This window comes from Eutrema salsugineum, unplaced genomic scaffold (assembly GCF_000478725.1).
Source record: "Eutrema salsugineum unplaced genomic scaffold, Eutsalg1_0 scaffold_3, whole genome shotgun sequence".
Lineage (NCBI taxonomy): Eukaryota > Viridiplantae > Streptophyta > Magnoliopsida > Brassicales > Brassicaceae > Eutrema > Eutrema salsugineum.
The window spans coordinates 8,107,791-8,122,838 of NW_006256756.1; the positions used below are offsets into that span (position 1 = coordinate 8,107,791).

The 15,048-nt window shown below is 34.8% G+C and overlaps 2 protein-coding genes across 2 annotated transcripts; one reads left to right on the forward strand and one right to left on the reverse strand.

Annotated features, from left to right (window-relative positions):
• Nucleotides 1–1,881: 1,881 nt before the first annotated feature.
• Nucleotides 1,882–3,282, forward strand: LOC18014338 (UDP-rhamnose/UDP-galactose transporter 5). The gene is given in 8 exon segments (XM_024154557.1): nt 1,882–1,921; nt 2,005–2,196; nt 2,271–2,449; nt 2,451–2,469; nt 2,565–2,662; nt 2,664–2,715; nt 2,924–3,047; nt 3,050–3,282. Coding segments are annotated over 7 exon segments (849 nt in total). The 5' UTR covers nt 1,882–1,921; nt 2,005–2,052.
• A 103-nt stretch (nt 3,283–3,385) lies between these two features.
• On the reverse strand, nt 3,386–5,119 carry LOC18014339 (40S ribosomal protein S18). Its single transcript, XM_006397080.2, has 4 exons — nt 5,001–5,119; nt 4,584–4,744; nt 3,851–4,039; nt 3,386–3,718 (listed from the first exon to the last, which is right to left on the reverse strand). The coding sequence occupies exons 1-4, from the start codon at nt 5,001–5,003 to the stop codon at nt 3,613–3,615; spliced, it is 459 nt and encodes a 152-aa protein (XP_006397143.1). The 5' UTR covers nt 5,004–5,119; the 3' UTR covers nt 3,386–3,612.
• Between the last annotated feature and the right edge of the window lie 9,929 nt (nt 5,120–15,048).

Genomic DNA, 15,048 nt, shown 5'->3' on the forward strand with positions numbered 1-15,048 from the left:
GAGTCTGGTAGTTGCAATCTATATGCTGTTTTCCCAATGCGTTCAAGCACCACAAATGGTCCATAAAACCTTGCCGCCAACTTCTGACACACTCTCCTTGCCACGGATTGTTGTCGATAAGGACGGAGTTTAAGAAAGACTTTAGATCCCACTTCAAATTCCACATCTCTCCTTTCTTTGTCAGCATTCTTCTTCATTATATCCTGAGCTCGCAACAACATACCTTTGATTTCCTCCAACATCCGGTCTCTTTCCTTCAGTTTCTCTTCTAATTCAAAATTCTTCGACGACCCATCTTCAAACTTAAACAGATTTGGTGGTTCACGACCATAAACCACTTTGAAAGGAGTTGATTGTAGAGCCGTATGATATGATGTGTTATACCAATACTCTGCCCAATGAAGAAATTTGAATCAGGTCTTAGGGTGAGTTGAAGCGAAGCATCGAAGATACGTCTCTAAGCACCGATTCAAAACTTCCGTTTGGTCGTCAGTTTGTGGGTGAAACGCCGACCTAAACTTCAACTGAGTTCCTGCTAATTTAAAGCTCTCCTTCCAAAATGAACTCAGAAAAATTCTGTCACGGTCAGACACAATAGAGTTGGGAAATCCATGAAGCCTGACTATTTCAGAAACAAACTTGCTTGCCACATCTACAGCTGAAAAGGGATGCTTCATTCCTATGAAGTGCCCATATTTACTCAATCGATCAATTACCACAAATACCACATTGATACCCGCTGATGATGGTAAACCTTCAACAAAATCCATACTAATATCACTCCAGATTTGTGAAGGTATGAGATTGCCAGTTTAGAAAAATCTATCTCCTTCAGCTAAACGGCAAAGTCTCTAGTTCCCTCCAAGTCTTTGCTCGAGTCAACTGCTTCATCTTAATCCACATCATCCGTTGACTTCCCTTCCACAGACTTCTTCTTCGGCTTCTTTCTGTAGTATGCATTAAAAGGCATATCATCCACACTCATTGGTTTCCATTAAACCTGAAGAACTTGACATTGGCACCTGCAGAAAGCTCGAGTCCTTGCTCGAGCTCCAGATGTCACTCAAAATATTACGCGCACATGATTGTGAATCACTCAAGAGTATATCTGACTCCTTTTGAGAACCCGGAAACCATTCTCCATTTCATTAACTGCTTTAAGCTGGTCCAAGAATCTCTCATACGAACTCGGTTTTCAAGTACATGATCCTTCCTGGTGGAGAAGTGCCCGAGTATTTCACTCACCGAGCTACGGGAAGTTACTTGATGATCCCTTTACTTCAGAGCTCTCTCTATGGATCTTCTTTGCGATTTAAGGCTTGCGTCTTAGTTGACACCGATGCAACTTAGCCTACTTGGGTCAAAAGCATTATCAGGGTGTGTTACCTCCTCAAAGGCAAACAGGGGAACAACTTTTACTCTTCTGATCTTCATATCCTCATCTTCATCACACGTCTCTTGGACAGTCATGTAGTTATATTCGACTGTTGTTTCCCTCTAAAAAAAGATAGCGATCCTCTAGCCGCGTCTAACTACGACGCAGTGGAATTAAAATTTGGTTGGGATATTTGCGATATAAAACATTGTGGTATACAATTCTTCTCTAATGTATAGACAGCAGAAGAGTGCATGAAGCTAGTGTTGGAGCATCATTAGTAAGAGTTTGATCTCTGGTCTGGCTTTTGAACTGTCTTAAAATTCCAAATCATTCTAGCTGGATGCACACCAAGCTGGTCTTGACCTTTTACCTCTGTGTTTCTGTGACAAGTGACAAGATTCAAGAGACTTGTAAATTAAGATTTTATCTTAACTTATAGGAAATGTTATATTATTTTGTAACTTTTGTAGATTGTAAGACGCTAGTGTGTTTGGCCTATCATTGTCAATAAAGCTTTAATGGCTATACATGGCTTTAGCTTTGGTTGGTAGATTAAAAAAAAAACATTTCTTTACCTCGTACTATCTTCGTTTTCTGAAACTTCTAATGATTTCGATTCACCGCAGAAACAACCTTAACCGGTCTGCATTTCGCAACGACGACACTCATGAGTCATGACAGTTGTTCTAAGATGTCTAGGCTACATTCAGCCATCTCATCTTCCATTTACAGAGCTTCTTAAGATTATCCTGTTTGCAAACTTTTCGATCGCTGGAATGAACGTTAGTCTTATGTGGAACTCCGTTGGGTTTTATCAAGTAAGATTCCTGCAAAACCTATGCTTGTTTGGGTAAAAGAAAACGCTTCTGTTGAATTCTATGGCGTCTTACAGATTGCAAAGCTCAGCATGATTCCTGAATCTTGCTTGTTGGACGTTGTGCTAGATAAGATTCGTTACTCGAGAGACACGAAACTTAGCATAGGACTTGTTCTTGTGGGTGTTGGTGTTTGCACTGTTACAAATCTTAGTGTAAACACCAAAGGCTTCGTTGCTGCTTTCATTGCTGTGTGGTACTGTTTTGCAACAATACGTTAAGTTCTCTGAGCCTTTTCATGGTGGCATTACAACGTAACGTAACTTCTTTCTTATCTAAATTGACACAAAAGTTTTCTCGTTTTGTTTCAGTATGTACATTTTCTTCAAAGAAAGTATTCGCTTAGCTCATTCAATCTATTGGGTCATACTGCTCCAGCACAGGCTGCGACATTGTTGATAGTTGGACCATTGGTTGACAAACATACGAGTAGACATGTATGACTACAACTTTGTCTCTGTGGTAAGTCCTAGAAACACTTATATCATACTAAAACAAATATCTCCTCTTTTCAGAAAAGGTTATTAAGACTTCTTGATGCACACTTGAGCCTTTTCTTGTTGTGTAATATGAATTGTCCTTAGTTATTGCCAAGCTTCCAAAGGCAAAACCATGATGCACAGTGCAAACCAGTCATGTTGAAACTCAATTTGTTGTGCTGTTTCTGCAGATGTTTATTACCCTCTCGTGTACAATAGCCATCGGGACAAAGCTGAGCCAGTTCATCTGCATGGGGAGATTCACAGCGGTGTCGTTCCAAGTCTTGGGGCATATGAAGACTATCTTGGTGCTGATAATGGCTTCTTCTTCTTTGACAGAAATGGTATAAACCTGCACGTGGTTCTCGGCATGGTCATTGCAGTACTCCGGATGATGTGGTATGGTGATGCCTCGTCCAAGCCAGGTGGTAAGGAGAGGAAGAGTTATACTCTTCCAACGACCAGACAACAAAAACATGGAGCTGATTCTGATAAGGCTCATTTAAGTTATTCTTTTATAGCTTTTAAATTAAAAGTTTTAATCATATAGTGTTTCTGATTGGATACGAAGGACCAAATGTTTGGATATGTACAAAAACCTATTAATTAGCTATGTTTTATCTCATTTGTAGAAACCTAATACCCAGTAAAACTATTTTTTTACGCTGTAATCACTTTGAAGCCACAATAACAGCGAGAACAGGCACAGATGTAACAAGCATAGAAACAGATAATTCTAAAAGCCAAAATGTACTAATGAAAAAGACAGTTTCACAGGATGATCCAAAAGTGTCGCACAAACTAGTTCGAAAAAACATAATTCAAAACTCCTCATGAAGCATATCCAAATAAAGGTGTAAGTAGCAACATTATGGCTTGCTTAACGCTTCTTTGACACACCAACAGTCTTTCCTCTGCGACCAGTTGTCTTGGTGTGTTGTCCACGGACACGGAGACCCCAGTAATGTCTCAGACCACGATGGTTCCTGCTCGGTTTAAGTCAAATGCAACAAACCACCGTTACATAAAAATACTCAGTCCAACACAAAGAGAACACAAAATGGTGACAGCGTCAAGAACATTGGAGAGAACTTGATGGATCAGTGTGATGAGTTTACCTGATTTTCTTGAGACGTTCAAGATCATCCCTGAGCTTCATGTCAAGACCATTGGAGAGAACTTGAGAGTACTTTCCATCTTTGTAGTCTTTTTGTCTGTTCAAGAACCAGTCTGGAATCTTGTACTGCTTTGGGTTCGCAACAATTGTCATGAGGTTGTCGATCTCAGCTGCAGATAACTCACCAGCCCTGTAAAGAAAGATCATATAAGACAACAATCTCTCACAAAGCTTGTAACGTATTTACCCACAAAAACGACATAATTTGCACAAACTATATAGCAACCAACTAAACAAACTAGATTTGCCAAGTCAAACCTAGAAAATAAAGCTAAAATGCTTCTTTACAATAACATTTACAGACAAATTACACAGCAAATTATAGTTATATCGTTATGACTAAACAAGAATCTCAATTTCTAAGAAATGCATAATCTAGGCTTTCCACAGAAGAAGAAAAAGACACTCAAGCATGAGTATCATTGATACCACACTAGCATTAACAGATAGTCAACACGATTTGAGAAGAGCATTTGCATAACTTAAAAGTTAGTAATAGGAACCAAAAGTTAGTAATAGGAACCAAAAGTTAGTAATAGGAACCAAAACTTAGACGAAAGTATATGAACTAAACCCTTTAATGATGAAGCTAAGCAACACTCAAGAATCAGTAGCAAACCATTACTATTCTATCTTGCAGAAAAGCATAGAGAAAACAAAAATCTCATTCAAACCTTTTGTTCATGTCGACATCAGCCTTCTTGCAGACAATGTTGGCCATTCGCCTACCAATACCTTTGATAGAGGTAAGGGCAAACATAATCTTCTGCTTACCATCAACATTTGTGTTCAGCACACGGAGAATGTGCTGAAACTCCTCGTTTGCAACCAGAGACTACACTCATTACAAAAATTGAAAATCACCAATCAGAAATTTTCACAGGAACTAAAGAGAAAAAAAAATGAAAACTTTTTAATCATTCTCTTGATAAACTCGCGATTACACTTTAAAAATAGCATCATCAAGACTACAGATAGCAGAAACTTAGCGTCTAAAAGCGCAGTTTCATTCGCAGATCGACGGGGACAAAGAAGCTAACATTCGTGAACTTTTTTAAAAGAGTAAGAAGAGAATCCGAAACCGTAACTACCATTGTGATTTGCAGAGATGAGGTGCGTGAGATGAAGCCGTCTTCAGGCAGTGACGATAATCTGCAGGCTATGAATCACAAAGAAGGCCTGCTAGGGCTTTTCAGCAAGTTATATATATACCTCATTATTTAGGGTTATCGTAATCCTCAGACTGTCAAAGACTATTATACCCTTCATAAAAAAATCGACTTTTTGTTATTTTGAGAATAGGAGTGTTAATTTTTTGTGTTAAAGATTGGTTTTATACGAACTCATTCCATTTGTCATTTTAAAGTTTTATTTTCATTTTATAAAGAGTATATTGTTTCATATTTTCAATGTAGAATTTTAAATAATATCTCAGATTTTATCCATGTTGATTTAATGTATTAATTAGAGAAAAAATATTTAATATATTAATAAAAGACAAAATAATATTTTAATAATTTTCTTAATATGTATAAAAATATTATTTTGATATTTTTTAATAAACAGAAAGAGTATTATTTAAAAATGATGGTTAGAAGGCCAACTGATTACCCATCATATGAGGAGTTTGAACTTGCTTTAGTGGGGGCGCTGGAGAGATCTCTCATAACTACTCGTCCTGGACATTTAGATATTCAGTTCGATTCTGGTTTACTATTATTCGGTACCATTCAGTTACGGATCGATTCGGTTCTAAAATTTGAGAATCAGAAAGTACCTGTATATTTCGGTTCTTAATCGATATCGAATATTTATTATCCGAAATACCTAAAATATAACCAAAAAATCTAAAAATATATCCAAAAATCTAAAAATATACCCAAAAATTCAAAAAATATATATATCCAAAATACCAAAAAAATATCTGAAAACCTAAACTATATCTGATAATCCGAAATATATCCAATAATCCAAAAATATATCAAAAAACCCAAAAAAATATCCATGATACCAAAAATTTATCCAAAAACGTAATATATTTAATATTTAAAATATATAATTATGATTTGGGTATTCGGATACCAAAATATTTTTGGTTCGGTTTCGGGTAATACCTGATACCCACGAGTATAGATATATATGATCCAATGGCTATTTTGGCCATAACTGAAACCAAACCGAAATTGTAATTTTGGGTCGGTGTCAGTTTGGTATTTTGGTTCTGGTTTTTATGCCTAGACTGAGTAGCTACTATCGTGGAAATGTACCCTTTCATCTTAGGATAAGAGGGGAGCAGCTATACTATCCAACTGTTGGTGAGGCCTTTGTATCTTTTCATGTGATGCTGCTTGTTGCTCATGGAATTAACAGGAGTGGGCAACCTTTCATGGAATTCCAAGGTTCTTATGGCAAAAGGTGGGGAGACAATGGATTCATTAGGGTGGCCAAACGGAAGCATATGATAGGTGGTTTTGTTGAGTTCCTTGTTTGAAGCCATTTACTCCTATTGAGCTCTTATGTTCAACTCTTAAATGTGTTGTTTTGGATTCTTATGGAGTTCGTATGTTCAATTTTTAATGTGTTGTTGTTTTGGATTTTTTTTGGAGTTATATCTACTGGTGTTTTGAATCATTATTGATCTATTTAATTATCCAATGCACGTTAAGTTTAAAAATATATATATTACTTAAAAATTAAAAAAAAATGATCTTAAAATTTTACAAATTAATAAAAAAAATTTAGATTTTAAATTTTAAATTCATTTTTTTGTTAAAGGGCCTTTTAAATATTAAATTCAAAACAGAATTCTGACTCCAAAAAGCAAAATTCAAAACATGCATATAATATATTAGCCACATTAAAAAATGAGAAAATTTGAAAAAAATACTTTTAGATAAGTTTATATTTTGAAAACTACATTATTTTTTTTTTATTAAACTACACTTATTTACAAAGTGAAATGACTATATTAACCTATTATAGTAGTTTAAAGCTTCCACAACCTGACCAATTTCATTCTCAGTCTCATGCCAAAAACTCAGCAAAGTAGTTGATCACAAATTATGTAAGATTATCCCATGACTCATTGAGCTTGAGATGAATTTTGGCTTAATAAAATATTATCTATTACTATTGAGCTACGTTTACGATGTGTAGATAAATACATCATAAGCTTTGTTTTGAAGTATAATGATTATTATTTTTACTATAGGTTTGGGCATCTATTGTGCACTACATGAGGGTGATGATGCTGATGGGTGGCTATCATTGCAAGTTACATCAAATTAATGTTGTTGCTCCTATAATTAATGTTGGACTTATACCTATAGGAGCAACAACATTAATTAGAAAGATTAATGAAAATCTGGAAAAAAATTACTAACACTCAAGAGATAAACATAAATTACATCAAACATATCACTATTTTAATATTTCATTTAGCGACAACTTTGTTTTCTTTTATTTGGAGTGGGTGGATGGTGTGGTTGTGAACTATAATATGATTTTGGTTTCTTATAAGATGCTGAAAGAGCTTAAAAGTTACTAAACTTTGATTAAAACAAAAGATTCAACCATCTCTGACTTCAAAATTGGAAAAATGGTATCATGAATGACTAAGGTCTTGTTTGTTTGAGCAGTTGATATTTGCAGTCAGATGATTCATCTGACTGATCCATTATGTTTGTTTCATTAATAAAATTTCATGATTCATTCAAGTGATTCATTTGGCTGATCCATCTGAATGAAGTTTTGTTTGTTTGATCATTTTACATCTTCATCTAAATAAAAAAATGACTAAAATACTCATGTTTTCATCTAATCATATTTTCAGTGTAATATTAACTATATTATTATTAATTCTTAATATAAATAATGTTTTACAACTAAATAATTTTCAGATGATTATTTTAAACATTTGAAATTTTTTAGTTTTATGAAAATAAAAGTTTTGTTTATAAAAAAAAATTATAACAATTGATTAAAAAACAATTAATTTAGTGATTGATTCATACCCAATAAAGACATTTAAAACAAATATTTTCTCATTGGTGAACCAAACTACAATATCTTCTTTTTGAATTATAATTTCATCATACAAAACACAATATCAAATTGAAAAAAACATATCATACTATGTTTATAAAGGTGCAAAACAAAGTTTTTTTATAAAAGCATAATCCTTAAACCACCAACTCTCCCTTCTATTCACCAGATCTTACAAATAATGACAAAAAATTCTTTATTAGAATAAGAGGAGAATTCAAATAGAAGACTAAAGAAAGACAAAGATCACAAAAGAAGCAAGCAGAACAAGCAGCAAGCATAGATTATCCTCTGTGACACAGCAAAGGAAGCTAACAGCAAAGTTATCACTAACTGGAAAATCACAAACAAAGCTAATCTCAATGATGTTCAAAGCTGTTTTGTAGTTTAGAGAAGAAACTTGGAATGTTAAACCAAACCCAGAAAGATATTACCTCAGCTGAGAGAGAAAACGAGATCGTCGGAGAAAGCAAAGCTTGAGCTTGGAATGACGTGAGAGAGAGAGATTGAATTGAAGCTTCTTCGGAGAAAGAGAGACGAGTCGACTGAGTGAGCTCGTGTTAGACAAGAGAGGAGTTGATAACACCTGATTTTGACCATATTTATGGATCACTTTCAGTATCTTATGCAGGTGTTTTCAATCACTTTTGAAGGTTTTATAAGTGTTTTCCATGTTTTAGAGTTTTAAAAGACTTTTCAGGTTACTTAGGCAAAAGCAATGCAAATTGGAGAAAAATCCACTTTTGGCCAATTTCGGACCGTTAGAAGTTTCACATCCGATTAAGACCTTCTCACCGTCTGATCAAGCTCAAATTTGGACACAAGATATAGAAGACAACCAGATTTATAATTCAACTAGATTGGACGCAATCCAACGGTTGTATCATAAGTTATTTCTAATTTACTGAAGACATGTTCTGCAGTCTCGCGAATGAACCAAGAGGAAGAATGAAGTTCGGGCATCATAGACCAACCACAGCGGTCCAGGAGGTCGTGACCGCGGTGAACACCATCCTGGCCACGCTTCAGAGCCTTCAACCATGGTGGAACACCGTTTACCAGACTTGGAGACCCAACTCTGCGACAAGCCCATAAACGGCCCAATGGCCTGTTTTCAAGCCCAACTCATTCTCTCTGCAAAAGAACCCCTAAGGACGACCAGCAACACTTGGAGACCTATAAATATGTATTTTAGAAACCCTATTTCGTGTGTGCTCCTTTCCCCTTGTTAGGGAGGCACCAAACTTTTGTTTCTTAGGTTTAGGCTAGGGAGATAGAGATTCTTCCCTTAAACCCTTGTTGTTTTTTTTCATCTATTCAGTTTATGCTATCTATTTATTTGCTTATGCTTTCTTTAATCATGTCAGAGTAATTTAGTTGTTGGGTTTAAGAGATCCATCGAAGGGGACTCCATATTCGATTATGATTGCTGTTGTTTTCTTAGTCATATTCTAGATCTCATCTCTTCTAAGTTGTTCTTAATGCATGTAGTTAAACTCGCAATCTAACTACTGAATCTAGGAATCAGAGCCACGAGAGTGTTGTATCAGATTGCCAGAACAAAGCTTCAGAAGAACATAGTCGCTACAAGTTCAAAAGCTACCTGTAGAGAAGATGTGAGCAGACGAATTCAATGTCTAATGCATGATCTTATTCGCGGCATGAGAGCGAGAGTCAATTGCCAAGGTAAGTGATTAGTTGATTAAGGTGACAAGAGTTGGTTAATCATACATATGTCTATTCCAGTTCCATGCAGATCTCAGAAACAGATGAAGATAAATCGCCCGGAAACTAATTGGAAATGCCATCATGCATCAATTAGAGTAACCTGGAGAAGTCTAAATCACCACCTATGAGCTTTAAAACCCTAGCATGAATCGAATATCCCCTAAGATATCCCTGTCAGCCCAACATTCGTTTTAGTAGAGTCTTATTCTTGTTTTATTTTGCGTTTTCAGTGTCACGCAAACCCCACAAAAACCCCCATTCACTACAAGAAAATAGTTATATTGTGACAAAAAATTTGGTTACAATAAATATTATTTCGTAACAATAAAGATATTGTGACGTCTTTGTAAAGATTTGAAAATGGTAACAATATGATCGTCACAAAAAAAATTTGGTAACAAAAACATCACAGCGTTTGCTACGAATTTAAATAGTAACCATTTCGTCACAATTGTAACAATATAAACAAGTAGCAAAATTATTACAATTAGCTACTAAAAATAACATCACAAAATCGTCTTATTATGTGACTATCAATAAGTCATAATTCCGTTGCTCATTTGGACGAAAATCTAGTCTCAAATTGTTACAAGAGAAGACTAAAAAGTGATCACTAATACGTCCTCATTTATGGCTATTTCTGTCTCAAATTTGTCACACTTTATCACTAAATTATCATCATAAATACCCTTTAAATAGCTGATTTATCATATTAAATTTGGTTCTATTCTTCACTAAATTATCATCACAATATTTCATTTTAATTAAAAAACTGATTTTTAATCTCAAATTTGTTACAAATTTACATAGTTATTTTTAAGATTAACTACCAAAGTATGTCAAAAAAGAAAAAAAAAACATACATATTAATAACCGTATACAGTAATAAAAATTATATCAAAATCTAAACTAACAATTTGAAAAGAAATTACAAAAGGAAACATTAAATAATACTGTTCTCATATGCGGCTTTCGGCGTTTGGCGATCTGCTGATGTTAGAAAACGGTTTCGGTTCATGTTAAGGTGTAGTTGGAGTTTTGTGGTTCTTATCAGTGTCTTCTGATTCTTGTGCACGAAGCAAAAAGTGTGGCGGCGAGGTTTTAACTTAGTCGGCGGTTAATAAAACCCTGGTGGCTTCCTGGATATGTCTTCTATTCATACCCGCTCTCTGTCCAATCTTATTTTGCTCAGATCTGACCGTAATCTCGCTCACAAAACCCTATGATGAACTGTCTTCTTCTTCCTCTTCATCTTCTTCTTTGATGATTTTCTCAGAACCGGCTCTGATCTGCTCCGCCTGTCCTTGAACCTCCGATCTGCTCTCTATAGACCTCCAGATCATTGCCCAAACCACACTTTCCTCTTTCTCCTCCTCCGACAAGATCACTCCCTTCCTCTCCTTGTTATGGACCCAACGGCGAGAAACACACCAAACAACATAGGCGACGGTGGATGATGCACTGGCGAAGATAAGCTTTTTTCACTATTTATTCTCGATTATTTATAAGCTTTTCTGTCGAAGGATATTATACACATATATATACACACGAACACTCCTTTCTGTGTCTAAGGGTTTTTGGCTAATGGGTTAAATTAACATATAAAATTTTGGCTAATGGGCTTTCTTATTTATACACATAAAATTAATTACTATTTGTTTTAATGATTATAATAATTAATTTCTCTCTTATTATTTGTTCATAAAAATACGAAAATAAATTATGTACATCTTTGTAAAAAACCATATGTATATATATATATATGTATTAGCTTATAATCATAAAAAGACTAATCATCTCTGCAAACTTTGTTTTCTGGATATTTTTAATGTTCACTAAACCAACATTAAGTTGTTTTTCTTTTTACATTACCAACATTTTATAAATCCATTTTCAAATAATTGAACTTTTGTACTTATCATATATTTTGGAATATTTTTGTTGATAATCATGATTCACCAATGTTACATGGGTTATATAACCGTGGAGTAGTTGAAAAAATAAGAGATAATCATGGATCTTATTTTTCTAGCTTGTAAAGTTTGATCAAAATTGAGAGCATAGTAAATGTAAATGTTTAAAATCTATTTAGAAAGAAAAAAAATCTATTTAAAAAGGAATTGTATTATAGAAAAATAATATCAGCATTTGGATTTATACAACTTCGTCAATATATAGATATATATTCTTCTGAAACAAAAATGTTAAATGAGCTAATTCATTAGAACTTATTACTGAATAAAATGTTCGTACATCAGTCTAAAATTGCGACGAATTTGCTACACTTTTCAGTTGCATTTTTTTACGATTTTATTTTTCTTTGATTTGTAGCTATTAACAACTAGCGTTTAGTCATTACATCGTCACAAATTGCTACTGATCAATCCATTATAAGTTTTTAACTAAGTTGTGATAAAATATTTGGTCATAATATTGTCACAGTTGTTACGACTGTTACTTTTGTTACAATTTTGTTACTAATTGCGACAAAAGTTGGCTACGGTTTAGATCATCATAAATATTATGACGAAACAGTTACTCATTTGTGACATAAAATTTTGGTCACGATATTGTATAAAAAATGTCATAAACTTATGACGATTTATTTCTGTATTAAAATTTAGTCACAATAGCTCCATTTTTTTTGTAGTGATTGGTCTTTGAGTTCGATTAACAATCCAGTTTGAAGTTTCTGCAGAAAAAGACAACTCTCCCTGTAGATCGACACCCTAAGTACTACAACGCACGGCTGTGCACTTGCAGACACTAGGGTTTACAACTTTAAAACTATTTTGCGACAACAACCCTAGCTCGCATCAAGTTTGTGGCCCCATTGCCGGGGAGAGTATCGTTCTTGCTTCTGCCAAACTTCATAGGTTAGTAAATCTGACTCTTAGACACCGTTTTTCTTTTAAATTTTCGTTTTGTTTTTCTTTGTTTCAGGTTTCTGGAACATGTATTCACCCCTAGAGCAAGAGGATATGATTGGGCGAGGGTATCACAACCTGTGTGCTGCTCATTATCAACCCTCTTCGTGCAGTCTCCGAGAGAAATCAAAGTCTGAGTTACTAGACGAAGTTAGGTGTCTTGTTGGAATACTTGCCTGTAACGTTGATGTAATTTTGTCTCACAAACTCAAGAAGGACGTGGGTCAAGGAGATTACAACCACCGTAACCCCTATAACCTGCGTGTTGCTCAAAACTCTCTAACCTATGAAGTTTGGCAGAAGCAAGAGCGATGCTCTCCCCGGAAACGTCATTTATATGTTTGATGCGAGCTAGGGTTGCTGTCACAAAATAGTTTTAAATTGATAAACCCTAGTGTCTGCAAGTGCACAGTCGTGCGTTGTAGTACCTAGTGTGTCGATCCACAGAAAGAGTTTTATTTTCTGCAGAAACTTCAAACTGAATTAGTAATCGAACTCAAAGACCAATGGGGGGGTTTGTGGGGTTGTGTGTCACGATTTTACTAAGCTAAAAAGGAAATAAAAATAGATCAAACTTAAACAAGGATGAAAAATGTGCTGGGCATCAGTGTTCATCTCTAGGGTTCATGATCTATGACACAAGGAATCTAGGTAAGGATTTTCTATGATTCTGAAACTAGGATAGACACTTGTAAAATTAGCCAACTCTCGTCACCCTAATCATCTAATCACTCAACACAGCAATTAACTCTCGCTCTCATGCTGCGAATAAGATCATGCATTGTAGCTTGGAATCCATCTTGGCTTACGTATCCTCCGTAGGTAGCTTTCGTCTCCTACGACGGTGACGTCCATAAGATCCAGTTTAGGCAACCCAGATACAACACTCTCGTGGTTCGGATTTAACCTAGAATCGGACACTGGTTAGCTACTCCAGCGTTACCGCTTTGAGATTTGGATGAATGGGATAATCATTTAAAATCGAAATCGTTTAACCTAAAACCCTAGATGTCATTGGTCATGGGATCCCTTTCGATGGCCCTCTTCACCCAGCAAGGTGACTACTCAGACATGGCTGAGCTTGACAACATCATCATTGGTTTTGAAATAGAAAAGCAGTAAAGAAAAAGAGATTTCATAAACTGAATAGATAGATGAAAAGAAAGAACAAAGGTTCAAGAGAAAAATCTCTATCTCCCTAATCTAAACCTAAGAAACAAAAGTTTGGTGCCTCTCTATCAAGGAGAAAAGAGCACACACGAAATTAGGTCTTCTAAAATACATATTTATAGGTCTCCAAGTGTTTCTGGTCGTCCTTAGGGCTTTTTCGGCAGAGAGAATGAGTTGGACTTGAAAAGGTCTTCATCGGTGAGAAGGTCTTCATCGGATGTGAAACTTCTGACGGTCCGAAATTGACCAAAAGTAGATTTTTTTCTAATTTGCATTGTTTTTGCCTAAGTAACCTGAAAAATCTTCTAAAACTCCAAAACATGGAAAACACTTATAAAACCTTCAAAATTGATTGAAAACACCTGCATAAGATACTGAAAATGATCCATAAAAATGGTCAAAATCAGGTGTTATCAATGTTTCCCTCTAAAAATGAATTTTAGTGTATATAGTTTATCTCATTTTAACTATCAAGAGCTCAGAAGGCTCTTCATCCATGGCAAATGTTTGTGACATCAAATGCTTATTCATTTCTTATTGCTCATATATGATCATTCATTGCTTATTGCCTTCAGTGATTTCGATTTTAACTAATAATTATGTTCATTCTTTGTTTTTTATTTTTATTTTTTAGTGTAGTTTCTTTAGCTAAAGAAAACATTTGTTTTTTTTTTTTATCAGTAGGTAGTATGGCTTCGATGGGCAATTGAGTTCCTATAAAACATTATATTGTAGATGTATTTTTAGGCATTTTCATTGATGGTACAATTGAGTATTTATTACTAAATCACTGAATAATAATTGATCTTTAGGTGAGTTCTTTTACATATGAATTTTTTATTTTGGCTAAATTGTACATATATATTTATCAAAGAATAAAAAGTTTAGGTGTTACAAATTGTGTTAACAAATTATCGATTTAAAAGTTTGGTCCCATGACAAAAAAAAAAAAAACATGAACAAATTCAATCGATACTCCGTTGACACTGAAGCAATGAAGCAACATGTCTCCCATAGTAGCGATAAAGACCTTAAAAATAAAGAAGAATGATAGCAAAATGGGATCGAATGGAGAATAATAAAAGGAGGATTGGAAATCGCCCATTTTGCAGAACAAAAGTTGTTTCATCCCATAGCTAAAAAAAAATAATTTTCTCTAAAGAATTTTCTCTAAAAAATGATTTTCTCCCGTAGCCCGAACAAAGACAGTCTTCAATGTCTATGGCTCGACGTTCAACTAACAAACTTAGATCCGGCACTAAAATAAGAC

Excerpts from the sequence above, each read along its gene's own strand:
- LOC18014339 (XM_006397080.2), bottom strand. Across the intron at positions 4,040-4,583 it reads GATGTCGACATGAACAAAAG|GGCTGGTGAGTTATCTGCAG; the intron begins GTTTGAATGAGA and ends CTTTCTTTACAG. Across the intron at positions 3,719-3,850 it reads GAACGTCTCAAGAAAATCAG|GAACCATCGTGGTCTGAGAC; the intron begins GTAAACTCATCA and ends TAAACCGAGCAG.